At 34.2% G+C, this 15732-nt stretch overlaps 1 protein-coding gene across 4 annotated transcripts in view; it reads left to right on the forward strand.

Annotated features, from left to right (window-relative positions):
- Positions 1-15732, forward strand: part of LOC107593468 (fibronectin type-III domain-containing protein 3a-like) — an 86424-nt gene that overhangs the window by 52490 nt on the left and 18202 nt on the right. For 3 of the 4 annotated variants that reach the window (XM_016283201.1, XM_016283200.1, XM_016283203.1), the window contains 6 exons: positions 1572-1648; positions 2027-2279; positions 5741-6046; positions 7646-7704; positions 12895-13064; positions 13298-13357. In XM_016283201.1, coding sequence (XP_016138687.1) covers positions 1572-1648; positions 2027-2279; positions 5741-6046; positions 7646-7704; positions 12895-13064; positions 13298-13357 — 925 coding nt within the window. The remainder of the gene's footprint in view (positions 1-1571; positions 1649-2026; positions 2280-5740; positions 6047-7645; positions 7705-12894; positions 13065-13297; positions 13358-15732) is intronic. The other variant, XM_016283202.1, reaches the window with a different exon arrangement.

Below are 15732 nucleotides of genomic sequence, written 5' to 3' on the forward strand. Positions count from 1 at the left end.
GAGTTAAATCTCTTTTTTGGCTCATTTTATCTGTAAACGAAAATCTGCTTAATTATGCACACCTGAATATAAGACATGTTTCACTTCCAGCCTTCATGAATAATTATATATCAATTATAAATGATTAAATACAAGATTAATAGTAGTTATTAAGATTTATGTTGTTTGGAATTGGAAATGTGCTTGGAAAGAAATATCATCAGAATATCAACTTGCATAATTATGCATGCACTGTATTTTTCCTCTTCTGCTGTCGAGGTAATGCAAGGAATGTTGTGATTGGTTGTCAAGGCAGCCAATCAGAATTTAGCAGCCTCATCTCTGATTGGCTGGAATTATGGCATATTGTAACGCTGTGTTGTGTTGAGCAAGCAAGCTGTTGGCATTTAGAGAGCACTAAGGGCGGGCATCAGGTAAGCAAGCTAGTGAAACGTTGTACGCGCAAAAGAGAAGGTCTGCACACATCAAAAAACGTATTTTAAATGCAAAATTTATTTTCGTGCGCTCTAAATACTTACTGCTTTGCGAGAAAAACATTTTCTCCACAAAACTCAGTTCACGCACATGCAAAACACACTTTTGCGTGCTCAAAATATGATATTTTGTGCGCAGAATTGTGGCAGAGATGTAATCCCATATTAAACAGCCATTCAGATTTGTGTATTTGCTAGGATTTTAACGATTTGCGCCAAATGCTTAAATATTTAGACTTAATAGGCTATTTATTTTCAAAAAAATTTTTTACATTTTAATCTGGACTACAACATGTCCTAGATATTGTTTGAAAGTGTTTTGATTCTTTATTGTTTTTTCACACTTTACATTAGGGCTTCATTAGTTAACATTAGTTAATTCATTAGTTAACATAAACTGCCAATGAAAAATTCTTCTACATTCATTAATCTTAGATATTCCAATATTTAATAACACGTTGTTAAAATCTAAAGTTATAACTGTGTTATTTAATGAGCTAACATGAACTAAAACTTTAATTTTTTTTACAAAGATTAATAACATCTGTTGCAAATGTAGCTATTGTGAATGTTAATGCATTAACTAAGGTTAACTAATGAGGTCTTATTGTAAAGTGATACCTATTGGTCTTTATAGTTCTTTTGCACTTTAATCTGTGTAAAACTTTTAACTTTATACATCTTTCTGTATTGCTTTATTGTATTGAAATGGTCCGTTATTTTTGTTATAAGAAAAAAGTTATTAAACCTGTTATACTGTATTATGACAACACTTTTTTTTAAAACTATATTTCAATATTGTGATAATACCGTATACCGTGATAAAAGCATTAGCAATTAATCGCAACATGAAAATTTGATACTGGCATATCCCTAATATATATATATATATATATTATACAAGTTCTGTTTCACTCCAAAATGTATCACATTACGAAAGTAACAACGTGATTTAGGGAGCAATGTACTTTAGATCACATTTGTCATTGTGACGCTGATTTGAATCACTTTGTATTGTATTAAGTGCTATAGAAATAAATGTGACTTGACATGGTGTGTATTTGACTTTCATATTTATTGTTCATGTTTCCTCTACAGGTCCTGCTCAGGTTCCCATGATGTCCCCAAACGGTTCAGTGCCTCAAATCTATGTGCCTCCTGGATACGTTCAACAGGTGAGTCATTACAGAACTAGTTTTACATTATTTTTATGGGAGTTGTTGTTTTGGTTTGGTGAAAAGAATGCTACTTTCAGTCTGATTTATGTCTCTGTGGCCCTTTTCCAAACCATTTAAGCATCCTACCTAGCAACATTTTCTGGCATCATAGGCACTGTCAAAGTGAAGGCTGTTGCTGACATCAGTCTGCAAAATGATGCTGCCTTAGGACACATTCCTGCCTTTAAAAGAGCTAGAACTGGAACAGATCAAACTAAATAAATTCTAAAATGCTGTACATTTCAAAAAGATATCAAAATCTTTAACTGAAATCAGGCTAAAAGAATGGTATGTGCAGTATGTCCTGTGTAATTTTCTCTCGATCTTTCCATATAGATCATTGAGGAGAACGGAGTAAGGCGGGTGTTGGTCTTACCTCAGACGGAGTTTCATCCGGGGGGCCATTCCCCGCTTCACCACCCACCCCCTCCGCCGCCCCACGCCCACCTACAGGCCTTCATCCCCCACCCGCACATCATGCACCCTCCCCCTCACCTCTACTCAGGCATGGCTGGAGGAACTGGAGATATGAACCCCCAGTACATCTCCCAGTACCATCCGGCACACACGACCATCTACTCAGAGCAAGGTCAGTTTACACACACACACTTTTGCCTCACCAAGAGTGAGGATGGCATGCTGCGCCTCTGCTGACTTTTCAAGGAAAAGTTATAGGCCTATATTTTAGCTAAGTTTTGGACTCTCAGAGAGAGAAAGACTGAAAGCTGTGAAATATGTTACGAGTAAATACTGAACACAACACGAACAAATTCCTGTAGGGAACACTTAGCTTTACCGTAGACTCAGCTCACTTTACTAATATTTTGATGTTATGCAATATGTTATTAAAAACACAAATGAACAAATTTTACATGAAAATTAACTAATAAATATATTTAGTAATTAATATATTTAAATGTAATTATTAACAGTAATTTATTTAATATTAGAAGTTAATATCAGTAATTTAACCAGTGACTGAATATTAATAATACTGTTCATGTTAATATTAATACATAATAAAGTAAATTAAGTCAATGGCATTAAGTTTGTTTTTATTAAATATTGAGGTTAAGTTTTTGAGTTAAATATTAGAGTATTTAATAATGAAGCTTTTCAAGTAAACGGTCAGTAATAAAGAAAAAATAAGAACAATGACAATATTGTTGTTTTATTCATATTAATGGCATAATTGGTATTGTTAGTGTTGATTGAAACTAAAACTACTATAGCTGAAATAATATTTAAATATTAGATGAAAAGTGAAAATTTGAAATGTTCCCATTACAACTAAGTAAATAATTTTAAAGCGCTAAAATGACTAAAACCTAAACTGAAATAAAAAAGAAAGCTAAATAACAATGTTTAAAATAAATAAATAAATTTTAAGAAGGCAAAAGCACAAAATTAACTTTTTTTACATTTACTAAAAATTTAAAAATAGAAGCAAATTAAAAAAATATTAATAAATGCTAAAACAGCGTAGTGCTGGGCGATATAGCTAAAAAAATTATTAACGATATAATGTTTCATATCGTTCGGTATCGATAATTATTGACTTTTTTTATAACCTTTTTTAAAACAGAGCAATAGAAATTTTATTTTACATTTAACCACTGTTAAGGCTTGTTCACACCGGGACGAATATCGCTCGTGATTATCTCCGACGTTTAACGCCTCGTGACTAAACAAAGGGCGCCAATGTGAGCGTGCACACCGTCGTGCGAAACACGAACCGTAAAAGCATCACTTTTTCAAAAAAGCCACGGGCTTGTTCTTTTGGTTTGACGCGCTGCGTTAAAAACTGGCTGGCCAATGAGATTGGCACTTTTGTTCACGTGCCTGGAGCTGCTGAAGTTACAGTAAAGACAACTAAGTAAATAATTTTAAAGCGCTAAAATGACTAAAACCTAAACTGAAATAAAAAAGAAAGCTAAATAACAATGTTTAAAATAAATAAATACATTTTAAGAAGGCAAAAGCACAAAATTAACTTTTTTTACATTTACTAAAAATTAAAAAATAGAAGCAAATTAAAAAAATATTAATAAATGCTAAAACAGCGTAGTGCTGGGCGATATAGCTAAAAAATTTATTAACGATATAATGTTTCATATCGTTCGGTATCGATAATTATTGACTTTTTTTATAACCTTTTTTAAAACAGAGCAATAGAAATTTTATTTTACATTTAACCACTGTTAAGGCTTGTTCACACCGGGACGAATATCGCTCGTGATTATCTCCGACGTTTAACGCCTCGCGACTAAACAAAGGGCGCCAATGTGAGCGTGCACACCGTCGTGCGAAACACGAACCGTAAAAGCATCACTTTTTCAAAAAAGCCACGGGCTTGTTCTTTTGGTTTGACGCGCTGCGTTAAAAACTGGCTGGCCAATGAGATTGGCGCTTTTGTTCACGTGCCTGGAGCTGCTGAAGTTACAGTAAAACATGACTTGGTGGCACTCAAGCACAAAACGGTCTTGCAGAGCACACATTGATACCTAACGACGAAGAGGAAGTAAGTAGACAAAGATGATGCATCGAGGCAAGATGAATGTAGAGCTGCTGGTCTCATTGGTGTCTGAACACAAAGGGCTTTATGACAAACGCGACAGCGACTACAAAAATCTCGATAAGAGGGAGTTGTTATGGAGAGGAATTGCAGATCAAATAGGATTCGATGTGTACCGGGGTATTTCTGGTTTTCATTAAGCGCCATCTAATGTCAGGTTGTGAATTTGCACGTTCACTCGGCTCATCACCAGCGAAAATCGCTTGGGTATGAACACAAAAGACGCGTCGAAAAAAACGTCGGCGATAAGCGCGCACGATAATCGTCCCATGTGTACAAAGGTTTAAATTAACCCAATTTATTGAGACAAGCAACAAATATTTTTAGTTTTAACAGTCAAACACACAATAAAAATGTTACAAATATTTAATTTATAATGTTTTATATGCAGATTAAATAGGTCTGAAGGGAACTTTTGGCTTGTCTCCCAAGGCCAACGGAGGGCGCAATGAGCAAAATAATGCAGCACATTTAAATTGTCAATGCAAGGAAATAAATGTCTATAAAAAAACCTGCATTGCATCTAAATGAACTCATATAAGTCAAATATAATTTCATAAATTGCATAAACAATTATGAACAAAACAGCATCATGTATTTATGCATTGCTTAATACAAAGAGCCGAATCGCCCATCACGCAGATTGCATTTAAAAACGTAAGAGACGCAATGAAAAGGAATACACCTCCACAAATTCGCGACTCGTTTTCTAAAGTTTTAAACCCTTTTAACTTTGCATGGTTACATCTCTTGTGTGAGACGTGAGTGCAGCAGTCATATTTGTCTGTCTAAAAATGCACTGAATATTCATTTGTGTGAATGGCTTGGTTTCGGTTTTCACCTAATCAAGAACTTCTCCGCATTGAGCTTCTATATTTCTCTAATATTTTGAATGCAGTAAGAGACGCAATGAAAAGGAATACACCTCCACAAATTCGCGACTCGTTTTCTAAAGTTTTAAACCCTTTTAACTTTGCATGGTTACATCTCTTGTGTGAGACGTGAGTGCAGCAGTCATATTTGTCTGTCTAAAAATGCACTGAATATTCATTTGTGTGGCTCTCTCTCTCTCGCTCGCTCGCTCGCTCGCTCGCTCTCTTGTGCTCTCTCTCTCTCGCGCACTCTCTCTCTCTCGCGCACTCTCTCTCTCTCTCTCGATAAATATTGATACCGGTTTACAGCCCAGGCCTACAACAGCGTTTAAATAACACCAAAATAGCAATGTGCATAACAGACTATCATAAATAGTTATTGTTTTTACTTAATTATACTACCTACACACCCTAATTCTCCCTTTTTGATTTTTTTATATATATAAATATAATTGCTAAAGTGTTTATACATTTCAGAAAGTGCCCAAAGGGATACACTTCGCACAAATTGGCGGCATTATCACCTGTGCATAATTTTTCAATAATTCAACTATCCGTTTCACATTATTCCTTACATTTCTCTCTGTTTTCCAATTTCCTCAGATACTCACCCTCCACATGGACGTGCGGCATTTGCTCACAGAGATGAAAGGGCTAGCAAAACCTACGAGCGCCTGCAGAAGAAACTGAAAGAGAGGCAGGGGGTGGGCGGAGGGGGATGTGGAGTCCTGGCCCTCTCCAAAGACAGTCCCCCTCCATCCCCACAGAAGAGCCGCGGGACGCCACCGTCAGGAGGAGATCTCCAGAACGGGCTGGGGGGTAAGGGCGCAGAGGAGCAAGCACAGCCCAGCACTGCTGTCACCGCCCTGGTCAAAAGTCCAGGGAGAGGGAAGGAGACAGAATCTGGAGGTAGAATATATTAGGGTTCCTAGAACCATTAGAGTTAAGTATTAAGCCACAGGATGCTGTGTTACAGTGTTTTTACCACAGTTAAGAGGTGTGAAGCAGAGTGCCTAAAACCTATGTGAAAATGTAACACGCTGCCTCTTGTGTCTTATTGCTTTAGAATCAGCAATATGAGACACCATAGTAGAATAGTAGAATCAGCAATATGAGACACCAGTGGTAAATAAATAATTACATTTATTTATCATGCTCTAATAAGAGTTTTGTTTTGTTTGTTTTAGTGCTGCCAAACGATTAATCGCATGCAAAATAAAAGTTTTTGTTTGCATAATATGTGTGTGTACTGTGTATATTTATGATGTATATATAAATACACATGCATGTATATATTTCAGAAAAGTATGTTGTTTATATATTAAACAAATATATTAAACAAATTTATTTATACTATAAATTATATGAATATAAATATAGACATAAGTACATGTAAATATTTTCAAAATGTATACTGTATGTGTGTTTATTTATATATACATAATAAATATACACAGAACACACACATATATTATGCAAACAAAACTTTTTTTGTATGCGATTAATCACGATTAATGTTTTGACAGCATTTGTTTGTTGTTTTTGTTTAATTTTGTGTTTAGTTTTTTAGTTTTCTTTTTTTACTTGTTTTATTTGACCTTTTTGTTACAAATTATATTATCAGTATAAGAATTTAAGTAAACACAATGACATAATGAAAGTTAAACAATATCAGTTGACGTGATCACTGTCCACTTATTTGCTTACATTTTATTAGATAATACTAATACAAATACTACTACTTTCTTTCATGTTACATTAATTTAGTTTTTAAATATTGTCTCAGAACTTTCAACCCCACTACAGTCTATTAGACTGATTGATATATAGTCTTGTTGCATTAATAGGTTTGCATAAATCAGCTATTTAGTATCAACTAGTATCACATTTTAGCATGAAAACCGCTTTAAAAATTTGATTTTAATGATAATCTCCTAACACATCTAATTAAAAGATAAACTTGCTTAAAAATGGCCAGGGAATTAAATATTTACTATTTATCTCCCTCGCAATTAATAACCAACCAGAGTTATGCGTGCGATCGCTGATGGGGATATATTAGGAAATGGCTATTAGCATTAACAGACATCAATGTCCCATTAAGTCTTCTTTTTCCTAGGATGATTATATCCCAGGTTCCAGGTAGAAGTCTATCCAGGAGCCCACTGGAAGATTTAACGGGGCTCCAGGGATGGGCCCTCTCTCCAGCCCCACTGTAAACAGGCCCGAGCAGCTTGTCTCTGGTCTCATTAGCTCCTTCAGCTTTAGGCTGCTGCAGATATCATTAGCTGTAATTACCTCTGCACTGACTCAGTCATTTATCAGTGCTAACTAACTACAGCCTGGAGGAACTCCAGCTTAGCTGATATGTCTATTAATCCATTCATGGAAAATAAATGCCTTTACTGTGATTAAAGTAGCAAGCTTGAGTGTAAAGCCTTGTCCTTTTTATGAAACAATTGATAAGGAAGTCATCTTATCTAGATATTGTTTTTTTTTTTTATGTAGAACTGGATGAAGAAGCAAAAGCTCTTCAGGAACGATTAAACTCCATCTGCAAGCCAGTGGTAAGCAGAACTTTATTTTAATATTCCTTTGTTAATATATATGTGCATATTTTGTGTTTTGATTTTCCTTTAATGTTAACTTGTAGTTAGCAGTTGCCTGGTATTTTAATAATTTTAGTAATGTACAGTTATTCAGAAAGGAAGAGTTAAAATGATTAAAAGTGACAGTAAAGACATGTATAATTTCAATATTTCTGTTTCAAACTAATGCTTTGTTTTACTTTCTGTTCATCAAAGGATCCTAAAAAAATCTATCACAGTTTAAATATTTAGAAAACCGTTTTTAACTTTCATTATAATAACAGGCATGTTAGAATGATTTTGAAGAATCATGTGACATTAAAGACTGGAGTAATAATACTGAGAGTTCACCTTTGCCATCACAGGAGTAAATTACAATTAGCAATGCTTTATTTACACTGTAAAAACAATCTGTGACATTTACGGTAAAATACCGGCAGCTGTGGTTGCAAGAACTTCACCGTAAAAAATGTGGTAGCAACATTTTAGGTTTTACAGACTTAACTTAAATTCACAGTAAAATACTGTATTTCATTAACTGATGTAATATTAATAAACCAACATATTGAAGTACTAATATCGGTTTTGAACCATTGTAATGCACTGATAACCACCAAAAACTGGTAGTGATGAGAAAGTCACATGATGAAGCAAAGCTCATCACAAACAGCTTTTCTACGAGCTGAGGAGGGCAATATTTATATATAGAAGGTGCACAGTGTCATTCACACAAACACTAAACACCATCATGGAAACACACATGATACTGAAATAATGCAATAACATTAATTTAACAACATTAGATGTAAGATAAAACCCTAATGTACACAACTGATAAGAAAAAACTAAGAAGAATCATAGTTGTTTCAACAAAAAAATATCAAATATGAAGTGTTACGCAGTGAATTCTGGGAGTGTCAATTTACGGTTTTTCACTGTAAATTATACAATGACTTTTTATTTTTCACTTCCAAAAAACTTATTTTAACAGTACTTTACTGTAAAATCACATTAAATGTAACTGCATTTATTCACCGTATATAGTATGGAAACGTACTGTTAACCAATTAACAGGTTTTTACTCTAGCATTTTTACATTCTTTTACTGTGTACTCTACAGTTTATTCTAAATATTAAAACAGGAGATGTCATTTTAAATGAACACATTTCAATTAAATTTTTACAATATTACTGTTTTTATTTTTTATTAAATAAAAGCATCCTTACTGAGTTAAATATTAGGAACAGACATTTATTTTAGGAATTTAGGAATCTGTGCCGTAGTAGCATTATTCCTACACTTAAGAAAAGTATTATCGATTCCGTGAATGTTCAGCTGACTGCAACATAAACCAACTTCAGAAAATCTTCAGAAAAAAGCATTGATGAGCAGACGAACCACAGAAGATTGACAGATTTATCCAGAGATGAAGCAGACCACATGTTACCTTTCAAGCCTGATGAAGTTTAAATACATTTTTCTGCTTGTTTATAGTCTAACCATAGCTTGAGATAATTTCGAAATTGGTAATGGCTAATTGCTTGACTTGCAAACTTTGTGGTGGAAAAGCAAAATAACATTTTGTATTTATTGGGAACACTTATTTTACACTATTTATTCAAAATCATTCCCCCAAAATGTTTGAAAATGGATCCACTGATGAGGCTTGACATTTTAAAAGGGTGGACAATCTCACACTGGCCAAATATCAGTCTATTAATCAGCCTGCCTGGTCAATACTTTAGTCTATCATTGGCATAATGGTACTGATATGGCGTACTGTTCTTCTTAGTGGGCTATTTGAAAGGCCTTTATGCTACATTTGACACTCCTCTCACTGAGAAACCACCTTCTGAAGAACTGTATGGCTACTTGCTGCGTCAACAGTTTTCTTAATGACAGTCATTTCCACGGTCTTAAAAACTCTACATCCATGCATGATTACAGTCCCCACAAGAAGACAGTAATGGGTCATTAATGCTGTATTTGATTTGATTCATAGAGGAAGCTAAATGGCTGTCTTGTCTGGTGTGCTGGGATCTGGTTTATTGATGTTTTCATGAAACAGTGACTTCAGCTTTGGCGAAACAGCCCTGTCCATTTCACTATAATAATTATTACTGATCCTTTTTCATTAGACATTCAAACCTTTTTTGAACACGATGAACATTTTTTTTATTTTAGTGGTCCATGATATATGAATAAATTATAGGGGCACTACACATAAATTTAAAAAAGGCCAGTTAAGCATGCTGTTCAAAATAATTTTCACAAAATACAGTACAGTAAGTAAGCTCTTTAACACCATTGGCATGCAAGAATATAGAAAAGAGGTTCATTTTATTTCATCTTAAAAAAATTTAAGGTCGTGTCCCAAAAAAATCAATTTTTGTTTAAATGGGAAAATAGATAAATACATTAATGAATTTATTTATTTATATATATTTTTATTTTTTTATTGAAGGGGAAAATGTTGAAACGTCTGATAGATTTAGTTTTTTTTTTATTATTGTGGAGATGTGTGGGGGCTTTGAAATATATATTTTGTCATTTGTTTTAGTAGCCAGACAATTTTTTTTTTATTATTATTATTTAAATTTTAAAAAATGGAAAACATTTTTTTGACTGAAATTATAAAATTAATGTCTTAAAGTTTTGTTAAGACTTCCATCTTTTATTCAATTCTGTTGACGTCTTTTGGGAGAAACAATGGCAAAAACCAAATATCTAGCCAATAGTGGTTGTAGTGAGGCTTAGTCTGAAGATTGTAAGACAAATTTGGTGAATATGGAATAAAATGAGTTGGCGAAAAAGAGTAACTCTGTAAAGAATTAATAAATTAAGGCCACCACAAATCAATTTAAAAGTTCTACAAGAGTTAGTTTTGCATAATGACCATTTTTTCCTGAATTTATGATGCAAGTATTAAGCAAATGCATTTCATGTTAATTTTCGCAAAGTATGCTGACCTTGCAGCTCATAAAACATTACCTACTATTTTGCCTGCTCGGAATGATAAATCAAACTTATTGGTCAGATTTATGTAGTTTACTTGCATCAGTAACTGAAAGATTATTTCCACAACTCATGCAGTGAGAAAAGTTGTTGTGAAAAGTTTAGAGGGAGAGAATCATGCCCCATGGGGCACTTGTATAGGTTCTTTTTAAGTCCGTTTTTGCCTAGTAATCTGCGCTATTCTGAAAACCCGAAAGGTGCATAGTCATGCATCCATAACTAAAGGAGACTTGTTTCTCAACTGGAATAAAGCTAAAAATATTCCTCCTTGCATAACAGAAGTTCTCTTTTGTTCCGGAGGGAAAGTGCCGCATGTGATTTAAAATAAACTAAAGCGACTCTTTCCAGGCAAAACAAGCAGACATTTGTATTTCCCACAAACATGTGCTTGTAGCTAAATATATAGCCAATTAGCCCCGGGAACAATTAACCTCTGAAAGTAATGATGGATTTCACTGAATCAGACAAATTGAGTTTGAATCAATCATGCATCGTTACATCAGTTTTCACTCATTTAAAACGTTTCCTTTTCGTCTGAATATACAGTCTCTTGGCTGTCCTTGTGCATCACATTCACTCAATTTACAAACACAGATTCTCATCGGTCTGTCTGGGGACATGACCTAAACTCAGGCGAATTATAAAGGTCTTCTTTGAGATAGACTAATTGCACAGACAATCCATTGACAAGTCAATTAAGAAAATAATTGTTGTTTTGCTCTTCCTTATTGCTATATTTACAAGACGAGACCAGAAAGCCAATCTATGCAAGTTTGCAGACACAGTTGCAGGGAATGCTACCGATATTTTCTTTAATTTGCCAAAATGGATCCTGACTTCCATCTTTTATTTAGTGTAATGGTGATGCAAACCAAAAATCCAGCCAATAACTTTTATGACAGTTGGTCCGAAGATTATGAGACTCATCTGGTGAACAAAATTTGATAAATGTGGAAAAAGAGATATTCCATCTTTTTTGAATATTGTTGAACTTCTTTTTTTTTTTTTTTTTTTTTTTTTTTAAACTGCAGTCCATAAGGTATTCATAAATTATTCGCGCTACAAATCAAATTGAACAAAAGTTAGTTTTGCATAATTACAAAGACTTCAGCCAGAAACCCAGTCTATGCAAGTTTGCAGAAACAAATGTAGAGAGTTCTACAGATGTTTCCTTTGCGTTAAAAATTTTAATCTGTCGCTTTTCAGAATGCAACAACTTCGGGCATTGACGTGTACAAATTTGCCTAAAATAGGATTCAGGCCATGCTTAGTAATGCACAATAAATGGTGCTATATTGATTTTTGGATAATAGAGATTTTCAAACAATTTATCTTATGGGTCAATGGCGGACTTCTATCAGCTGAATTTGGACAGTTAATAGTACATACTAATTTCCTCTGTTTTTACATTTAGATTCACTTTGCTTTAACTCGTCTATTGAGTTCTATATGAAATAATACAAATCGTATCGGCAGGAAGTCTAGTATCGGTGCACCCCTAAACTTGTGTAAATTTATTTAACCAGTTGTGAGAGTTGTTTTTTTTTTTACTCGACTGATCATTTAAAATCTGTGTGACAACTTTGGATCCAGTAGAAGTAAAATTTGAAACTAGCTCAGTATAATATCCCCCCCAACTGAAAGGTTTGCATTAAATGTAGTGCTGCATGTAAAAACTATTGTATCATCTTGCATCATCAGGTGACACGCCATGCTTAGTAATGCACAATAAATGGTGCTATATTGATTTTTGGATAATATTAGAGATTTTCAAACAATTTATCTTATGGGTCAATGTCGGACTTCTATCAGCTGAATTTGGACAGTTAATAGTACATACTAATTTCCTCTGTTTTTACATTTAGATTCACTTTGCTTTAACTCGTCTATTGAGTTCTATATGAAATAATACAAATCGTATCGGCAGGAAGTCTAGTATCGGTGCACCCCTAAACTTGTGTAAATTTATTTAACCAGTTGTGAGAGTTGTTTTTTTTTTTTACTCGACTGATCATTTAAAATCTGTGTGACAACTTTGGATCCAGTAGAAGTAAAATTTGAAACTAGCTCAGTATAATATCCCCCCCAACTGAAAGGTTTGCATTAAATGTAGTGCTGCATGTAAAAACTATTGTATCATCTTGCATCATCAGGTGACAGACATCCAGGCCAGAGGGGCCAGTTTGAGTTGGGTGGCCCCATCAAGGACAGAAGGTGACGATGAGCCCAAAGAGGGAGAAGAAGGCCCTGCGGAGCCCAGCTTCACGTATGAGGTCTCCGTCTCGTACAGTGGCAAGGATGGGAAGTACAAGAGCGCCTACAGGTGAGATCACGCTCCGTGTCCCGCTGTGGAGGAGGTGTGGGGGTGCAGTTGAGGAACTCGCTGTTGTTTTTTGTGGTTTGCTGTGGGTTTTTGATAGCTGAAGTTCAACAGCAGTTCACTTGACATGCAGCTCTTTTAAGTTCACAGTAGTAGATGAATACTGAAGAGTTGTTTTCATTGTTTACATTTTGCGAAAAATTTTACTAATATTTTCTTTCTTTTGCTTGTGTCAGTGGTGTGGAACTAAGTGCAACCTTACAAGACTTAAGACCAGCAACAGACTACCATGTCAGGTTTGTGTCTGTTTTGACTTTTAAATGCACAAGACATTATCAGAATTTGTTTTACACATTCTAGTTTGTATAGCATAGCTCCGTCAATAATAACACTGTTTTATGAATAAAATTGTTTATAAATATATTAATAGGCTTGCCGCAGTAATCAGTGATAGCGCCTATTTAGCAATATTTTAAATATGTTTAATACAAGTGAGTTTGTCTTTGTTTTATTGTTGTGCTTTTCATTAAAAGTAATAATGAACAAGAAATTAAGCATTTGTTTTAAAGTAAGGGGGAAATCCAAAGGTCTTTTATTTATTTGTGTTACAACACAGGTATATACTGTGCCCCTCACATGACTTGCGGAGAAAAAAAATGATATATTTGTGGCAAAAGAAGAAATGTTTCTTTTGTGCCCTTTTATTTAATTAAATCATGGCCACATTTTGTTTACTAATTTTAATTAAACAGAAATGATGGAATTAATTAGTACAACATGACCACAATTTAATGAAATAAGGGAACAAATTAAGTCGCAGGAACAAATTCTTAATTCATGGCCACAATATAGTTTTTCTACATGTTATGTGCGGTGCATCACCCATCTTACTTGTGTTAATAAAAGTTATTTTTATATAAGTGTTTATATTAGTGAGTTTGTCATTGTACTGTTTTATTGTTATTTTGTTTTTCAATAAGAGTAATAATGAATCTATAATTTTCAAGCACTCGTTTTGTTCAAAAGGGAAAGATGTAAAGATTACATTGTCATTTACATTACATTTAGTTATTTAGCAGAAGCTTTTATCCAAAGCGACTTACAAATGAGGACAATAGAAGCAAAGTGCTATAACATAAGGTCTTTTATTTATTTGTGTTACAACACAGGTATATACTGTGCCCCTCACATGACTTGCGGAGAAAAAAAATGATATATTTGTGGCAAAAGAAGAAATGTTTCTTTTGTGCCCTTTTATTTAATTAAATCATGGCCACATTTTGTTTCCTAATTTTAATTAAACAGAAATGATGGAATTAATTAGTACAACATGACCACAATTTAATGAAATAAGGGAACAAATTAAGTCGCAGGAACAAATTCTTAATTCATGGCCACAATATATTTTTTCTACATGTTATGTGCGGTGCATCACCCATCTTACTTGTGTTAATAAAAGTTATTTTTATATAAGTGTTTATATTAGTGAGTTTGTCATTGTACTGTTTTATTGTTATTTTGTTTTTCAATAAGAGTAATAATGAATCTATAATTTTCAAGCACTCGTTTTGTTCAAAAGGGAAAGATGTAAAGATTACATTGTCATTTACATTACATTTAGTTATTTAGCAGAAGCTTTTATCCAAAGCGACTTACAAATGAGGACAATAGAAGCAAAGTGCTATAACAAGTCTCAGTTAACTTAACGTAGTACACATAGCAAGGTTTTTTTTATTACATGATAAATAAAAATAAAACCAATAGAATAGAAAAAAAATAGAGCAAGCTCTTAAACTTGCAGATCTAGATCTAGAGGGCACATAAGTCTGAAGTAATGAATTTAGGTAAATGGGTGCAGAGCCAGTGGTGGTTTTGTAGGCAAACATTAATGCCTTGAATTTTATGCGAGCAGCTATTGGTAGCCAGTGCAAACTGATGAACAGAGGTGTGACATGCATTCTTTTCAGCTCATTAAAGATTAATCTTGCTGCCACTTTCTGGATTAATTGTAAAGGTTTGATCGAACTGGCTGGAAGACCTGCCAAGAGAGCATTGCAATAGTCCAGCCAGGACAGAACAAGAGCTTGAACAGGGAGTTCTGAAGCATGTTCTGAAAGAAAGGGCCTAAACTTCTTGATGTAGACTAAAGCAAATCTGCAGAACCGGATAGTTTTAGCAATGTGGCCTGAGAAAGTCAACTGATCATCAATCATAACTCCAAGGTTACTGGCTGTTTTTGAAGGAGTTATGGTTGATGTGCCTAACTGGATGGTGAAATTGTGATGAAACGATGGGTTTGATGGAACCACAAGCAGTTCTGTCTTGGCAAGGTTGAGTTGAAGGTGATGGTCCTTCATCCAGCAAGAAATGTCTGTTAGACAAACTGAGATGCGAGCAGCTATCGTCGGATCATCAGGATGGAATAAGAGATCTTTTTTATTTTTTATAACAGTTTATATATGAACGTATACTATGAACTATGAATATGAACATGAACATATACTATACACAAAAAAACTAGAGACCCCCCATCTACCCCCCCACGAACAGGCACCAGACCAGATACAATGAAAAATATACACCTTAAACAAAGACATACGTAATCAAACAAAACATTAAAGATGGAGTGAAGGAAGAAAACAGTGAAGCTATCCATTCAACTCTTAAAAAG

This window comes from Sinocyclocheilus grahami, unplaced genomic scaffold (genome assembly GCF_001515645.1).
Source record: "Sinocyclocheilus grahami isolate Dianchi unplaced genomic scaffold, SAMN03320097.WGS_v1.1 scaffold171.1, whole genome shotgun sequence".
In the NCBI taxonomy this organism is placed as follows: domain Eukaryota; kingdom Metazoa; phylum Chordata; class Actinopteri; order Cypriniformes; family Cyprinidae; genus Sinocyclocheilus; species Sinocyclocheilus grahami.